The sequence below is a fragment of the Bombus pascuorum genome, chromosome 9 (assembly GCF_905332965.1).
Source record: "Bombus pascuorum chromosome 9, iyBomPasc1.1, whole genome shotgun sequence".
Lineage (NCBI taxonomy): Eukaryota > Metazoa > Arthropoda > Insecta > Hymenoptera > Apidae > Bombus > Bombus pascuorum.
In genome coordinates this window covers 644629-660668 of record NC_083496.1, presented here as the reverse complement: position 1 = coordinate 660668, position 16040 = coordinate 644629, and the positions used below count along the sequence as shown (strand labels likewise).

Below are 16040 nucleotides of genomic sequence, written 5' to 3'. Positions count from 1 at the left end.
TTTATATTACGTTATCATAAGTATAAACGTATAGAAAAGTATCTCGCATGCATTTCTTGTTGTTCAAATATGATTGGAGATCGCTTGTAACGATTTGATATTCTACCAATCATAATAGTTCACATATATTGGAAACCTTTATTCGTGCAATGAAAATATCTTTCTTGGTATCGTTGAGTATACGAACAATTATTTGCTGCTACAAGGGAAAATGTATAAACACTATATACCTAGATGGTTCAATGTTCGTTTCGAATTAGAGTGAGGTTTAAGACGTCAATGGCTTGCATTAGTTGTGCATGTTGCTTGTAACGATCAAAAAGTAACGAGGTAGCGTTTTGTGATCCGCAAGTATTTTTTAAGTGTGACAGTAAACGACGACACGATGGCTGGAATCCGGGATGAGATTTTAGCTAACTTTCAGGTGATGTATTGAATGATTAATCATTCGCCAATATTAAATACAAAATAGAATTTTAGGTTATGCTGTATGCATTAATGACATTGACAGTAGTAAAAAAAAAAGTGTATAAATATAAAACAATATTTTCGTTTGTTTTGTCTTCGATCTGTCAAAATTTTAGCGATATTTTAAAATATATAAAAAGATAAGCATACACATACATAGGGTGGACTGAAAATCGTAGTACAACCAAAAAGAAAACGATTCTACGAGAAAAAATAAGTGAAAAATTTAGCATGAAGTTTTCTCCTTTGAGAATTTTCAAAAAAATTCTCATAGTTCGTTTTATTGAAAAAAAAAAAAAAATGATTTTAAAAATTGGTCAATTTTCATATATTATTAATATTAAAACAATATTCTATGATGTTTAATTCTGTATATTGTTAAATGTTTTTTCACACTCTTTTTGTTTTTGTGTTATTGTATTTATAAATCATAAAAACGGACAACAAAGATGGTAAAATCACAAGTACAGGAACAAACTTTAAAAAAAAATTCGGTTGTTAATTAATTCGAAAAATATTTTTTCTATTTTATATTAATATTTATATTAATTATTTATGAATAGTATAAATAAATGTAAACTATTCTTTTAGGCATGTACAGGAATTGATGATGTTGGTGATGCTATTAAATATTTAGAAGAATCAAATTGGGATTTATTGGTAACTTTCTGTATAAATTCATTTATGTATTATATTTAAATATGCATTAGAACTTAAGTGATATTATATCATATCATATAGGCGGCAGTAAATCAAGCTATGCTTCATTCTACACAACAATTACCTTCTGAAGTAAGTCCAGATATAGAAATGATAGAAGAAATTGAAAGAATGCCTCAGGCACATTCATTATCATCCCAAACCAATTGTGATCCTAAAAGTAATCCCAAACTAGAAGTAATAGAATATTCAAAACCAGGGACGAGTAAACCTAAAAGTTGCAAAAGAGAAAGAACTCTTACATTCCATATTAAACATCTTAATAATGAATATAAAATAAATTTGTCTGAGTTTTCATCATTAAGTAAGTGATTAACACTTTATTATATTGTTTGTATACAATAATTAAAATGACAGTTACACATACATATCTTTTCAGAGGATCTCAAACAGCATATATTGATACAAACAAATGTGCCACCTTGCCAACAACGTCTGTATGGGTGGAAAAAAGAGCCAAAATCAGATTATAGATCGTTACAATCATTAGATTTACCTACAGAAAATACATTGTTTATGTCTCCTGCAACAGAAGATGTTGATTTAACAACTGATATGTAAGTAAATTTTCTAAAAAATGATCTGTTTAATTCTATAAAATATTTCAATTTTATGTATAATTACACATATTTATTATTTTTGTAGAGTGAGTTTATCAAATCGAATGACTCAAACATATACTTTGAACATTAAAAATGAAATAAATAAGGAAACGTATAACTTGAAATTTCCTGGAACCAATACAATTTTGGATGTAAAATCTGGCATTTATTCATTAACAGCTGTTCCAGTTCGAAATCAACAATGGAAAGGCTGGCCAAGTTCAGTAAAAAATGATAATGTTATGTTAGCTCAGAGTGGAATTTCTTATCCAGAACATGATCTATCTGTTAATGAAATCCCCATAAAAAAAGAAAGAAAGGTATAGTAATAATTAAATTGCAAATATATATAGCTTTAAAATAATACTTATGTACTTACAGGAAGTTATAGACCTAGTTGAGAGTGACAGTTCTATAGATGAAGATGATATAGAAGATGATGTTTTCGTAGATAATGTCAGATCTACAAAAACTCAACGTCTTAGTATGTACATTAAATTTTTTAATTTAATTTTACATTATCAATAATTTATTTAATTTATTTTTAGTGCCAGAAAATGTAACAGATGAAACAATAGGTACAATGCATTTTGCAGAAGAATTTGAAAAACGGTATGGGCCAGCACATCCAGAATTTTTTACTGGTACATTTAAAGATGCCGTTAAAGAATCATGTTTAAAGCCTGCGAAAGAGGTTTGTGATTAATAGAATTATTTATTTTAATTAATATTTTATATAAAATATTATAATTTTTTAATGTTACAGAGAAAATTGTTAGCTGTATATTTGCATCATGATAATAGTGTATTAGCAAATGTATTTTGCACACAGTTATTAAGTTGTGAAGCAGTACTCCAAGTTCTCTCAGCAAATTTCATTGTATGGGGTTGGGATATTACATTTGAATCCAATAAGCAAAAGTATATATAACAATAAAAGATAATTTTTTAATAACATCAAACCTTTTTCTTGCAAAATGCTTTTAATTTACAGATTTCTTTCATCTGTAAAACAAACATTAGGATCATTTGCAACATTAGCTATGGAAAATATAGATGTTGATACTTTACCTGCTCTTGTAATTATAATGAGAGCTAGATCAATTACAGAAATGTTTACAGTAATACATGCCAATGTCGGAGTAAATGAACTATTAACTAATTTAATTCACGTTGTTGAAGTATTTCAGGTAAATGAAAATTAATATATGATGTTAATATAATGTCTAGCATTACATTTTTTCAAAATAGGAACAAAGACGTACCGATATTGGTGTTGAAGAAGAAAGACAAGCTAGAGAAAGAGTAAAACAAGAGCAAGATAGAGCATATCAAGAAAGTTTAGCTGCTGACAGGTACATTAAAAATATACATATAATATTTTGATATATATATATCCAAATTGTTTTAATTTCGATATAATTCTAGAGCGAAAGAAGAAGCGAAACAAATGCAAGAAGAGCTAGAAAAGCAACGAAAAGAACAAGCAGAAAATGAAAGGTTGGCTGAAGAAGCGAGAAAAGAAGCTCATAGACAAGCAGTAGAATTAAGTTTACCTCCTGAACCACAACAAAGTACTGGTGATGGAGTGCTAAAAGTACGAGTGCGGCTCCCGGCTGGGAAATTTTTGGAACGTAGATTTCAATCTGATACACCATTACAAACGCTTCTTAACTTCCTTATTGTGGAAGGTTACCCAACAGAAGAATACAAAGTTCTATGTAGTTGGCCTCGAAGGGATGTAAGTAGATGATGTAAGCACTTGAGTTCTCACTACATAAATGTGCTTCTCATTTGGATAAATGAGGATAAATGAGCTTTCTACATATGTGTCATTACTTTGTAATAGTGAAGTTAAAATTTATTTAATATTATTTTTTTATTTGTTTCAGTTAACTTCTATGGATTCGAAATTAACTCTTATGGATTTAAAATTCTGTCCTCAAGAAACAGTAATTTTAGAAGAACGATAAGTAACTTGTTGTAATTAAATTAAAATGTAGAAGTTAAACATTGCGATATTCTGAAAGTGTTATTTATTTAACAAGTTTTGAATAGTTATCAGTTAGTATGAGTTCAGTTTATTGTGTAACTACATTTTTATGCTGTATTTTTTCGTACTATTCATTCGTGCGACAAATGTAGTCTTATATTATAAAAAAAGGTTCTTTCCATGCATGTGCATTGTATATTTTAAATTCCTAAAAATAAATTACATTTCAAAAAACCTCAAACAAAAGTAGCCTTTTGTTTGTCGTTACCATGATTGCAAAAAGCATTAAAGATATATTAAAGAAGTTCAATTTGTAACAAATATGAATGAAATTTGTAATAAAAAGATATATTTTGAATAACATTTAATTTTTTTTTAAGAATTTGTATTATAAATATAAAGATGCAGCAAAAACGATATCACGCTTTATAAGTTTAATTGCTTCGCTAAATTTATTCTCTAAATCCGTATTTCCAATGTTTTTTGCTGCTTGACATAACTGTCTAAGAACTTCTTCCGAACGACGCATACATCTTATGATAGAACCTAAAATAAATTAAAATTGCATTATTCTCTAAAAATAACATGTAAAGGCCTTCAATAATCTAGTAAAAAAAAAAAAAAAAATTCTAAACATACCTTCAAATATGTCTGTCATTTTGCAAATTTGCAAAAAGGTAGCTCCTTTACACCAAGCATATACAACGTCCATTAAATACGGTTTAAATCGTTCTACATATGCGTCTTCATCTAATTCTAAATTAGCTTCTGTAGATACTTTTGCTATTCTTCGAGCTAAATCTTGCATTTGTCTGAGTGGACCACTTAACTCTTCAGTACACTTAGGCATTTCATTTGATTTGTCATCACAAACAAAACAACTAATTAACGCTACCATTTGCGGAACACTTAGCGAATTAAACAAACCATTAAAAATCATTTCTGTCATTAACAATTCATCAGCTCCATTCAGCTCACAAGCAACTCTGCCTTTTAGTTCTATCACATCTGATGCTGTACAATAGGCCATTCTTCGCAATACTCGTTTCCTACATTTTAGTTCATCCATTTGAAGTATTGATTTAGCTTGTTTTAATTCTAGTTTAGCTTGTTTTAGCTGATTACTTAAATCTTCTTTATGTAAAAATTGTTCATACAGAGTATTTACATCAGGATCCTACATTAACAGAAGGTAAAATATTCATTATTAATGTAAGAAATTAAAACTAAGAAAAAATATGTAAAAACAAAAGATGACTATTTTACCTTATGCAAAGGATGAGCATATAATTTTTCTTCTAATACTTCAATTTTTTTAACAATATCTTTGAAAGCTTCGTCTTCAATATGCATATCTGTAATAGGATTCAATAATGGTGGTCCATCAGGAAATCTTTTCTTTACTTCCTGTATCGTTTTTAATACACTTTTCCTGTTATCAGATGGTCTTAAATCTCTTGGATAATACAATCTAAGTGAACTAATTTGAGAAATTAATGTGTGTATAACAGGAACTACTTCCACATCACCTTCTTCTCCTTCATGACAAGGTACAGGGCAACCTTCCTTAGAGTCTTTAGAAACATGAAGTAATATATCAATAATAATAACAGTGCTTTCTTTCATTGGGTTTTTAGGACTTCTCTTTTTAAAATTCACAATAATACCCCAATCAAACATTTCATTTTCATTTTTTACCTGCAATTACCAATATAATTATGAAAAAAAAAAAAAACGATTTAAAATGTAAATAATATATGTAAATACATACTTTTACTAATCTTCCAGGTTGTAAAAATGGAAGTAAATATTCTGGCTTCGTCAAAAATGACCTAAATTCAGTGCTAAGATGGTCAAGTTGCTCACGTATATCATGATAAGAAGATATATGGTTATACCTATCAATAGTCACTGCATTATATGCAATTTGCAAATCCTTCGCCTCTACGATGATACACAGAAATAATATTTTATTCTAAATCATAATATTTAATAGGCGAAAAGATAATCCACTTACTGTTATATAGATCTGGAATAGATGCTTGATTTTGAAATTGATAAAAGCTCCTCTCAAGCATATATTCCGGATTAATTTCTTCAACTCTCAAAAGGTTCAAAACCATGTTATAAGTTAAATGAAATGCTGAATTAATAGGATCTGGTTTTCCTTGTACAATTGCTTTACCAACGACAGGGCTAACTTGTTCATCTATCATTAATATTACTATTCCTTTTTCATCTAAACCTCTTCTGCCTGCTCGACCAGACATTTGTATATATTCTCCGGATGTAATCCAACGAAAATCTTTACCATCAAATTTTCGCGATGATGTAAATAGAACTGTTCGTGCTGGCATATTTAATCCCATAGCAAAAGTTTCTGTCGCGAAGAGTGCTTTTATTAATCCTTCTCCAAACAATATTTCCACAGTTTCTTTCAAAATAGGTAAAAGCCCACCGTGATGAATACCTATACCTCGTCTTAAAAGCGGTAATACATTTTCAACTTGTGGCAAACGTCGATCTTCTTCGTTAAGAACATCCATAGCATTATTAAATACCTCGTCTACTAACTTCTTTTCTTCTAATGTATTCAAATCTAATTTAGCCAATTGCATTGCGTATATCTCACAATCTTTTTTTGAAAAACTAAATATAATTACAGGTGCGAAATTTCTTTCCATAATCATCTTAACCATTTTAAAAATATTTGTTTGCCCAGCATTCGATGGACGAATACCTCCTTTTCGTCCTTTAGTATCCCCTTTAGCTGCATCACCATGATGCAAACAAGCCATTGCTCTGTTAAAATTTTCTTCTTTAAATTGTCCCATTTCATCTACAACCTACATATAAATATAAATATACAAATATATGTTGGTTATTTCATTATGGGCTACTTGTTTATTATAGTCTACAAACCAAGTGGATACCATCACCTCCAACAGGGAATATATAATGTTGTAAAGGAGTTGGTCTATAATCTGTATAAACAACATGACACGGTTGCTTATGTAAATGTGCAACCCATTCTACAAACTGTCTGGCATTAGGTATAGTAGCAGAAAGAAATACATAGTGCACATTATCTGGTAATAATATTAATGTTTCTTCCCAAACAACTCCTCTTTCTTTGTCACGCATATAATGAATTTCATCAAAAATTACCCATCCAACTTCCCGCATTACCTAAATATTAAATACACTATTGAAATTCTAGAGGCTAAGAATATTATTAACATTTAAATTTAAAAAATATTTTTAAAAACCTCAGATCCTCGATAAAGCATATTCCTTAAAATCTCAGTAGTCATGATAAGCACACTTGCTGTTGGATTAATTGTAACATCTCCAGTTACTAAACCTGCATCCTCAAATTCTTCAAAAAATTCTCTGTACTTTTGATTACTTAATGCCTTTATAGGTGTTGTATAGATAACTCTTTGTTTATCTCTCAACGAACACGCTATTGCATACCTACAAAATTTTGTACATTATTTATTATTAACAATACATAGATTATTTAAAATATATCATTTTTTCAATTTCTAATACATACTCTGCAACAACAGTTTTACCGGCTGATGTATGCGCGGAAACTAAAACAGATTGATTATTCTCGATGCATAATATTGCTTCCTTTTGAAAAGGATCCAATACAAATTTGTACTCTTTTGCTGGTTTGCCTTGTTTATTTTCCAGGGATACATATTCATAATCTGGTGGAACTGCAACTTCGTGTGTACATGATTCGATCGTTTCTATTGTATGTATTTTGATACGTGATGATAATTCTTCTATACTATAAAAATTTGAAAATATATTATTCAATGAAAATTATTAAGCGAACCAAATAAAACTTTGCAAATAACTTTTTGATTAGAGGAACAACTACTGTACAGTTTGTAAGAAAAAAAGTATTTAATACTTAAAGAGCTTATAGTACTCACTGAAAGGAGTAGAAAGACATTTAATCAACATAGATTCTAAAGACAATTCTTATGATGTAAATTTAACTTTTATTATTTAGATGTATATTTAACATAAATATTGAATAGACATTTTTTACTGCTCTTGATAAATACTATAAGCCCTTATTTTTTACATCTTGCATCTTACTTTAAATCCTCCAATACAGGATCAGGTCGTAATTTTTTAGAAATAAATGCATCAGAATTATTTTCAAGTTCTCGTTTAGTTCCACTTTCCGCATTGGTTCCCCTGTGTACATATTATTTCTTTTAATTAAAAAAATTTCTTGAATTTACTTTCAGACTGAATTTGCATACATACTTATATTACGAAGAGGTTATGTTTAGAAGTTTATACTAACTTTTCGTTTAACGATTCGTTTATATCTTCATTTCTTGACTTTATTGGAGTTGGAATCACTTCTATATCTTCGGTTTCTTCAAAAACGTCAAACAAGTCTTCAGTAAAATTAGCCATTACAAATATAAATTTATACTCTGATCACAATTTTCAGAGATTCTTTATAAAGCTTACTGTTTACATCTATCGACGTTCTATATCGACTATTAAATATATCGAAAAAGTGGTCGACTATTAAATATATCGAAAGAGTGGTCGACTATCGATTAATTTAAAATTTTAACAAATTATGTATTTGAAACTTCATACTTTTAATATAAAAGAATTTCTAATCTCCAATAGAATAAAGTGCTTTAATTAGTTAGAACATAAAATACGTAAGTAGGATTAAAAGTATTTTTATTATGAAGTTATAACTTATATATACATACAATAAAAAAATATCATAGAGGATATTGAATAATTCATTTCAAATATACATCAATTTTCTTTACATCAATATTTACGCTAATATCATCACCATGTTTATTTCTGAATTATTCTATGAATCTTATTTAAAAGTTTTATAAATTTTATAATATAAAACATCAGATCAAATAAAAACCAAAACTTTTGTAACTTTATTTTATTTTGCTATAGGTGGCAAAATAATGTATGTATCTGCTTCATTAATTTAGGCAACATAAACCTCAGGTAAAATGGATAATTTGTTTATTCGTTACGTGATTCCGGACGTGATAACACGTTGAAAGATAGAGGCCCTCGAATGCGTCGAGTTTATATGACGAAGAAGCAGGACTTTCAGTTTCTTTTAGGCGTTCGCGAGTGGAACGTCGTGAGTGTAACGGTCACGCTGGCACGCGCGTGAAAGTTTTGTATTCCGAGCGCCCAGCCTCCTCTATACACAAAGTTTATTGACGCAGGAAGAAGATTGAAACAGATACTTAAAAGCGTATGTAGATTTTCGAAAGCAATGAATAATTTAAAATTCAATTTTTATTCAATAATTTTATAATTACTATTACAATTGTAATTCTCAGTTAGTTACTTTTTTATACATCATCTACTTTTTATCAACATACATATTCTTCCTCCTAGTTTTTCTTAGCTTCTCAGGTAGAGAATAGTTTTTAAATCTTTGTGTGATAACGAAATATTATATTCAATAGTATGCAGTGAAGTAAATAGTTAATAACTAAGATAATCCTTAAATAATTAGATAAACGGAGTATGCAAATATACATATGTATATATCGGAAGAATGTATGGTTAAGAGCAAGGGTGGACTGGGACGTAAATTTTTAGCGGGACATTAACGACGCGACCGGCCATCCTTTCTTAGTTCGTTGATTAAATTCTACGTATAACGGCCCCATTAACTCGATCGGTCCACCGGAAATTCCCCCAAACTGTTCGATGGTTAACCCGTCCCTGGTTGAGAGTGCATGGCAAATAACAATAACAATTACTGTAAATCGAGTATCATTTTTTATGAAAATTATTTGTGTCTTATAACGTTGCAACATTTTACTCATAGAGATTTAACTTATTCTAAACTGTATGTGTATACATGTTTTAAAGAAACACGAATATATAGATAATGAATCTTCATAATAGAATCACCGTGTAAATTAATCGATTTGATCATAGAATGTATTAATCGATATGATCGAATGGTTTATATTACTATGTTTTAATAACAAATCGTACTTACGTACATCACAAGAATACCTGCAGTATTACACTTGCGATGATGTTACTATTATGTGATATGTTGTTTCAACTACTTAGCTCCTCTTGTTTAGTAATTTACTTTTGTTTTCAATTACGATGGTTCAACTTGGTAGGACAGGGCTCTATGGTGATTTACGAATAATCTTTTTCTTTTAAATGTTTAGTCAATTGCTAATTTATGTCAATTACAATTTAAGCGCGTATACCATCCTACCAACTGAAAATCAAAGATACCGTGAATTTTAATAATATAGCAAGATAACGAAACAACGATTTGATTTAATAGAAGGCAAAGTAAAATTTTTATTGCAAACAAAAATTTGCGAAGAATTCTACAAGTACGCGATACTCTGTGACAAGAATTGCGAAATGCAGTGAGTTTCAACAGAATGGCCATATGTTAGAGTCGAAGGATGAAGGTATAAGAACATGAAACGATCAATGGTCCACGAGTCATCGAGTGCCGTGAGCCGTGGATCGAAAAGTCAGGGCCTGTTCAGAGTTAATTTTTCTTAACCAATGAACGCGTCCTCTGAAGGAATTTTAGTTGTTCATTTTCATAAACCATTGATTTTCGCTCTTTTGTACATCAAAAATCTCAATGTATCATAATATTTCATAGTATTAGAAGTTGATTAATATTTTAAGGATTTTTAAATAATAATCTAATCATGGAACAAATTGTGAAAAAAAAAATGAATAACTTGATAACAAGTTACTCGATTTTATTAGTTATCCCTCCGAAGGTTAATTATGAATATTCTCAAAATTATATCATGTCTCTTTTTAGTTATAAAAAGCATCTTGTGCGATGACATCTATTTTATTGACAGTTTGAATAATCTAGATTCTTTTTACGATAATTAAATTTAGTAAAAAAAGAATATAGAAAATAATGAACATCTCAGTCAGATGGAAACTAAATCACGTGTATCTTTTTGGGTAATGCATCGCATGTTGACTACCGAAGCACGTACACACATGGACCAGTAAAACTGACGTAATCCTTTGGTTCTTCGCTGAATATGCATGTACACTCATTGCCATGAAACAATTGTTATTTTTGTACTTTCTCCAGCGAAAAGAAAAGCTATAGGTATTACCCTCCGGCTATTTAGCCGATTTCAACGGCCAAAGTTCGTATATCCATTCAATGATACGAAACATAAATCTGCATATATGAAAGTTGTGGTTTGCCCGGGGCTATTTTGCCTTTCTTGTACCACCGAAAGAAAATTTTTATCGTGTGATCGTCTTCTACTATATTGTCAACCAGCAATCTTAAAAGTTTTATTTCATATTTTACAGTTATACAGTACACGCAATAATACTATGCTAATATTTATAAACTTCTCACTTATTGCTAATTATTGCGTTATATGCATTCTATAAATTGCAAAAATAAATAGCTACTTTGTAAAAAAACAAGTAAGATAGACAGAAAGACGGAAGATCAATTGGTTATAAATTCTATACAACACTTTCGATGTCGTGAAAGTAAATAGAGAAAATCTTTTTTTTCGGATATTTACATGCTTAATTTTTTATTTCCTATGATTTTGTTGATCTTATTGTGTAAGAACTGTAATCCAGCATATACGACGTTTGAAAAAGAAAGTGCGTTTCGATTAATTCCTTTTTGTACATATTTGTATTTCTGAGGATCTGTTAGTCAATTAAAAGAACAAGTTCGCTCCTCTCAAGCGTAGACATGTAGCGTAACAGAGTGAAGTAGCGGGTATTTATTTTCAAGCTGTGGGGCGGTACGTTTTCATACGACGGTCCTGAATGAGTACGAGTGAAAGTTCGTGAGTTAAATATTTTTTGTAATTTCGTTTTGTAGATTGCTCATACGTATGTACGAGCTTCCTATAAGATAAGTTACAGCATGCTATGTTCGCTTTTTAATGAGGAATGAAGTGTATATAACTATTTATATATCGTAAGCGCACAAAAATTAATCGTAGAATCGAGAAAAGGAACAAAAAAAGAAAAAAAAAAAGAAAAAATGGAGAAAGCGCACATATTGTTAAATAAATAGAAAAATGACCGTAGTGGTTTAAACTACAATTTGAGTTCAAAAAAAAAATTACAATTTGAGAAAAATAAATTCACAATTGAACATTTAATGATTACTTAATTAAATGACCCTAATCTAATAAACGTTTATACTTTTGTCTTTATTTCAACTTTATCCCTTCTCTTTTTGAACATGCAAACTAATTGATATGTACTGAATTATTGTTTGTAGGTTTAATACAAAATTTTTCCGATTATATAATGTATCTAAGAAATATTAAGTTTCTGACTAGAGCTGCATTCTTCTCCAAACACAGGACTTTTGTAACGTCGATCGACATTCTAGGGTGTACCGTGTAATACCTGAACACCGGGCAGTGAGTTATAGTGACGTGAAAGTTTCCGACTGGAAGAAGCGGAATGCGGAGTGCTGGGCGCTACGGTGTGTACACTGATCCATGGTACTAGCACGGACGAGTACTCGTCTGTGGTACTAGGTAATTGTATGGCTGATACCATGTTTATTATACATGTTATGCGTGCAAGGCTACTTCTGGTATATTAGTCCGGCTGACCGATTCCCGTATCGGATACAAATTTCATTTCTATGACTTGATTCGTACGATAGTTATGTTTTAATATTGTTTTCAAGAAAATAGTTGATCATTTTATGAAGCTTAAAGAGTATAAAAATATAAAGATTACAAAAAATATTAATCAAACGATAACAAAATTTGTTTTAAAAAAGTCATTGTGTAAATAATTATTGAGAAAATATAATATTATCTTATATTTTCATCAGTCTGTAAAGAATGTCCTATATAACGTAATACTCGTTTCACATTGTCCAATTTCTTACGTGAACATGACGAATGTGAAAGCGACCTTGCAACTTGGATCATCCATCGCATCAATACTAAACAGTATGTCCGATAAATATCTAGCGAAAAAAATTGTTATCTAATAGATTCGACCGTGCAGCTAGAATTTCAATGAAAAATTAAATTGCAATATCAATTTAGTCAACCTGTAGATAAATGACAAATTAGGATTAGAAATTTCTTCTGTACAGTAGCAACAATCGATGAAATAATACATGATAATTTTGTATTATAGATTCAGTGAGTATCAGGAAGAAGGCAAAGAACGATGCTGAAATATTAATGATAATGGAGGAACTTAAGAATGAAAACGCGTGGCTATTAGCCCGCGTACGATTATTCTAAAAAGGCATGCAACGGTGGTTACTGGCCTTAGATGAACCTGCATCTGATCCATGCGGTAACACCATCATCAGCAACGAACCATCCGGGTACGAATACATAAATTCGTACACAATTTATACCCGTATGGCATATTCAATTATTTTTGAAAGTCATAGTTGTTTAATTCTATTAATCTTAATAGCTTTTATCGATGGCACCGTTAAAAGTACATACAAGAATGCGATAGCTTTTTAAGACTTCGTGGGAATTTCATATAGGTGGTACTAGGTTGGATCGTAACAGGGGATGCTGGAACGCGGGAAGTTTTGTTCCAGTGCCGCAATCGCAACGGCCTTGGCAGTTTCAGGTGGGAACCAAACTAGCTCTGACAGTGAAACTACTAAATTGTCTTTATACGCGGCGAATGAGCGATTCACTTGCAATCCTGACAATCTGTACGCGGTACCACGAATTGGTTTACACGAGATAGAATGGCAAGTGATACTTCTTATTTTATCATTGCAATAATTTATAAATTAACGTTAAATATATAGGTATATATATTGTAAATAACTTTTTAACTAAATATTTTGAAATACTGATATAAAGTAGAAAAAATTATTCTTCAGGATAGAGGCTGACTCGCTAGAGGCTGATGTTTCGAGATTCGTAGCCGGTTCGTCAACGGTAACAACGACCACAACGCGAAATAATCTAAAAAAATGTTGCCGAACTTCGACCAGTTCCGGTTACTCCAGTCATTCTCCGCCATTGTCGGCTGGTTCATATTCTTGTTACACATCAGCAGTCTCCGGTCAGAGTCTTTTTCGAGGAATACCTTTAACAATGAAGGATCAATTCAGCGGAGGTCTTGCTGTAATTCATGAGAGCGAGTCGATTCCACGTCCTATTTGGCCGACTGCATTTCCCAATCCGCGCGAACTCTATCAGAGCGAAGAAAATCCCGAATATGATAGTAAGCAAATAGATTCTTTTTTTCTTTTAATTTCTTATAAAAACAGTAAAACATGTTGCGGTTTATAATAGCTTTGTACACATGTTACGGATGCAGTTGCGCATATACCTATTCATATTGCGATTGGGATTATGAAAAATCTGCAAGTATATCAGCGCATGATGTCCTCCTTGAATTATCTCAAACACTAAACTCTGTGATAGAAGGCAAAAATGCTATGACACCAGAAGAGATCTTGCACAATATCTCGTATAAGGTGGCCCAAGGAATTGGTTTGAAAGGTGGACTTTATGAGTACGTTTACCATAATTCCTCTTTTTTACCAAGCAAACGATCGTTCTTAAACGACAAGAATTCGTGTCTATTAAGTAGCAATAAAAATTCGTCGTCGAAAATCAATCCAGTAAACTCAAAACTTTACGATAATACACGACACCTTTATCTGCATAATCCATGGTACACTTGCTTATGCACTTGTGAACATACTCACAGATTTTTGTCGTCTTCTAAAAATGACAAACAAACCAAGACGCACGATGGATCAGAAAAAAAAGAAAATCCACCTGTTATACTTTTGATGGATAATCACTGTCAAAGAACAAATTCAGAATTAACACTGCAGAACAATAAAAACACATTTGAGTCGCACGTTTGCAAATGTTTAAATCGTTCAATTGCTCTCGATAAAAAAACGAAAAACGTATACGTGAATCGTTGTATTAGAAATGATACGAAAGAAACGATCGATATTAATGAAGAAAACAAACAGGACCGGGATAAAGTTATTTCGAACGAACCAGAATACTCTATGGTAAGTCTATGTGAAATACTTCTGAGCTATAAATTTAACGCAGATTGTATAATCTTTTAACCGATTTCTTTACTCGATGCACAAATCGTTACAAATAGATCTAACTCTTTAGAGATAAAAGCAATTACTGTCATATAATAGATTCATTACATGTAATGTATATTCCTTTTTGCACATAATAACGTTAGGAGCAAATAACAGTATTCACAATGTCAATGTAACCAACGTATCAAGACTGATGTTTCAGCAGTTGGAGTGCAGTGACGGTGATTCGTTCAACAAAGGTAGAATCTTCTCATCCAACAGAAATAATTGGGATTATCGTATGCGAGGATTCGCCGAAGACTTAGATTTCACGCTCGACGTTTCACGAGCGGAACGCTTAGGTCGTGTAATTGCAAAAGCAAAACGAAAACGACAATGGTGCAGAGCTCTGACCGCCTTCTTCGGACTAGTCTTCTTTGTTTTAAGTGTCGTCATTGTTTCCTTATCTGTAACAAAAGGACGTAAAGTATTTGGAAGCATGTAATTCAATTTATAAATCATAACAACTTAATCAGAGTACTTTCGTAACTCTAGTAAAAATACTGACTGACACTTGCTTTATATGCTTTTAGTACCTTATATTGTTAAGCTAAAATAATAGGATCTAAATCCTGTTAGCAATATGGCTGTGACCATGTTTTCTTATGTATGAATATTAATATGCAATGTATATCCAGATAAAGTAATATTAAATAATATAACTAAGATAAATGATAAGACATGAAAATTATATGATTAAAAATCTAGTTAAATGAATAAAGAAAATTAAATCTATAAGAGTTTAGCTGATTTTTCCTTAATAGCATAATTATCTGCATTTTTTAAATTCATTTTTACTTAAAAATAAAACTATTAAAGATATATTAGGTATTTTAATGAAGGAAACATTGGCTTGGATATAGAACATTATTTTAATTGTTGAAGTTAACTATTGCGCATGTTTTCACGGACGTGAGTATACACTATACGTATAACACAACTAACGTTAAATAAAATTCGATAATTTGAAATATAGTAAAAAATAATACATCTAAAATTTAAGTTTTGATAAAAATATTATTCTTTTATGCATAAAATAATGGAATAAATTGTTATGAACTTAAATATTTAATACTTAATCGTATGATATAAAGGT

The 16040-nt window shown here is 30.6% G+C and overlaps 3 protein-coding genes across 4 annotated transcripts; 2 read left to right on the top strand and 1 right to left on the bottom strand.

Moving 5' to 3' along the window:
• Positions 1-145: 145 nt before the first annotated feature.
• On the top strand, positions 146-4144 carry LOC132910464 (FAS-associated factor 1). Of its 2 annotated transcripts, none has more exons than XM_060966187.1 (12): positions 146-424; positions 1060-1128; positions 1210-1492; positions 1568-1745; positions 1834-2110; positions 2172-2274; positions 2339-2484; positions 2557-2711; positions 2785-2980; positions 3042-3145; positions 3219-3531; positions 3683-4144. In XM_060966187.1, exons 1-12 carry the CDS (start codon positions 386-388, stop codon positions 3761-3763), a joined length of 1944 nt encoding a protein of 647 aa, XP_060822170.1. In that variant the 5' UTR covers positions 146-385; the 3' UTR covers positions 3764-4144. The 2 variants fall into 2 exon arrangements, with proteins under 2 accessions (XP_060822170.1, XP_060822171.1); XM_060966188.1 differs by having other exon boundaries at positions 3219-3544.
• LOC132910461 (exosome RNA helicase MTR4) lies at positions 3810-8303 on the bottom strand. Its single transcript, XM_060966180.1, has 10 exons — positions 8117-8303; positions 7903-8004; positions 7343-7585; positions 7053-7260; positions 6706-6972; positions 5801-6629; positions 5555-5727; positions 5050-5481; positions 4423-4960; positions 3810-4329 (listed from the first exon to the last, which is right to left on the bottom strand). Exons 1-10 carry the CDS (start codon positions 8230-8232, stop codon positions 4172-4174), a joined length of 3066 nt encoding a protein of 1021 aa, XP_060822163.1. The 5' UTR covers positions 8233-8303; the 3' UTR covers positions 3810-4171.
• A 4684-nt stretch (positions 8304-12987) lies between these two features.
• Positions 12988-15617, top strand: LOC132910588 (uncharacterized). The gene is made up of 5 exons (XM_060966363.1): positions 12988-13194; positions 13375-13567; positions 13703-14049; positions 14121-14860; positions 15108-15617. The coding sequence occupies exons 1-5, from the start codon at positions 13101-13103 to the stop codon at positions 15387-15389; spliced, it is 1656 nt and encodes a 551-aa protein (XP_060822346.1). The 5' UTR covers positions 12988-13100; the 3' UTR covers positions 15390-15617.
• Positions 15618-16040: the final 423 nt, after the last annotated feature.

Coding starts and splice junctions, on each gene's coding strand:
- LOC132910464 (XM_060966187.1), top strand. CDS start 386: ATGGCTGGAATCCGGGATGAGATTTTAGCTAACTTTCAG. Junction 2,275..2,338: donor TACAAAAACTCAACGTCTTA/GTATGTACATTA, acceptor ATTTATTTTTAG/TGCCAGAAAATGTAACAGAT. Junction 3,146..3,218: donor GAAAGTTTAGCTGCTGACAG/GTACATTAAAAA, acceptor ATATAATTCTAG/AGCGAAAGAAGAAGCGAAAC.
- LOC132910461 (XM_060966180.1), bottom strand. CDS start 8,232: ATGGCTAATTTTACTGAAGACTTGTTTGACGTTTTTGAAGAAACCGAA. Junction 8,005..8,116: donor AACGAATCGTTAAACGAAAA/GTTAGTATAAAC, acceptor ATATGTACACAG/GGGAACCAATGCGGAAAGTG. Junction 5,482..5,554: donor AACCTGGAAGATTAGTAAAA/GTATGTATTTAC, acceptor TGGTAATTGCAG/GTAAAAAATGAAAATGAAAT.
- LOC132910588 (XM_060966363.1), top strand. CDS start 13,101: ATGCAACGGTGGTTACTGGCCTTAGATGAACCTGCATCTGATCCATGC. Junction 13,195..13,374: donor ATCCGGGTACGAATACATAA/ATTCGTACACAA, acceptor TTGGATCGTAAC/AGGGGATGCTGGAACGCGGG. Junction 14,861..15,107: donor ACGAACCAGAATACTCTATG/GTAAGTCTATGT, acceptor CTGATGTTTCAG/CAGTTGGAGTGCAGTGACGG.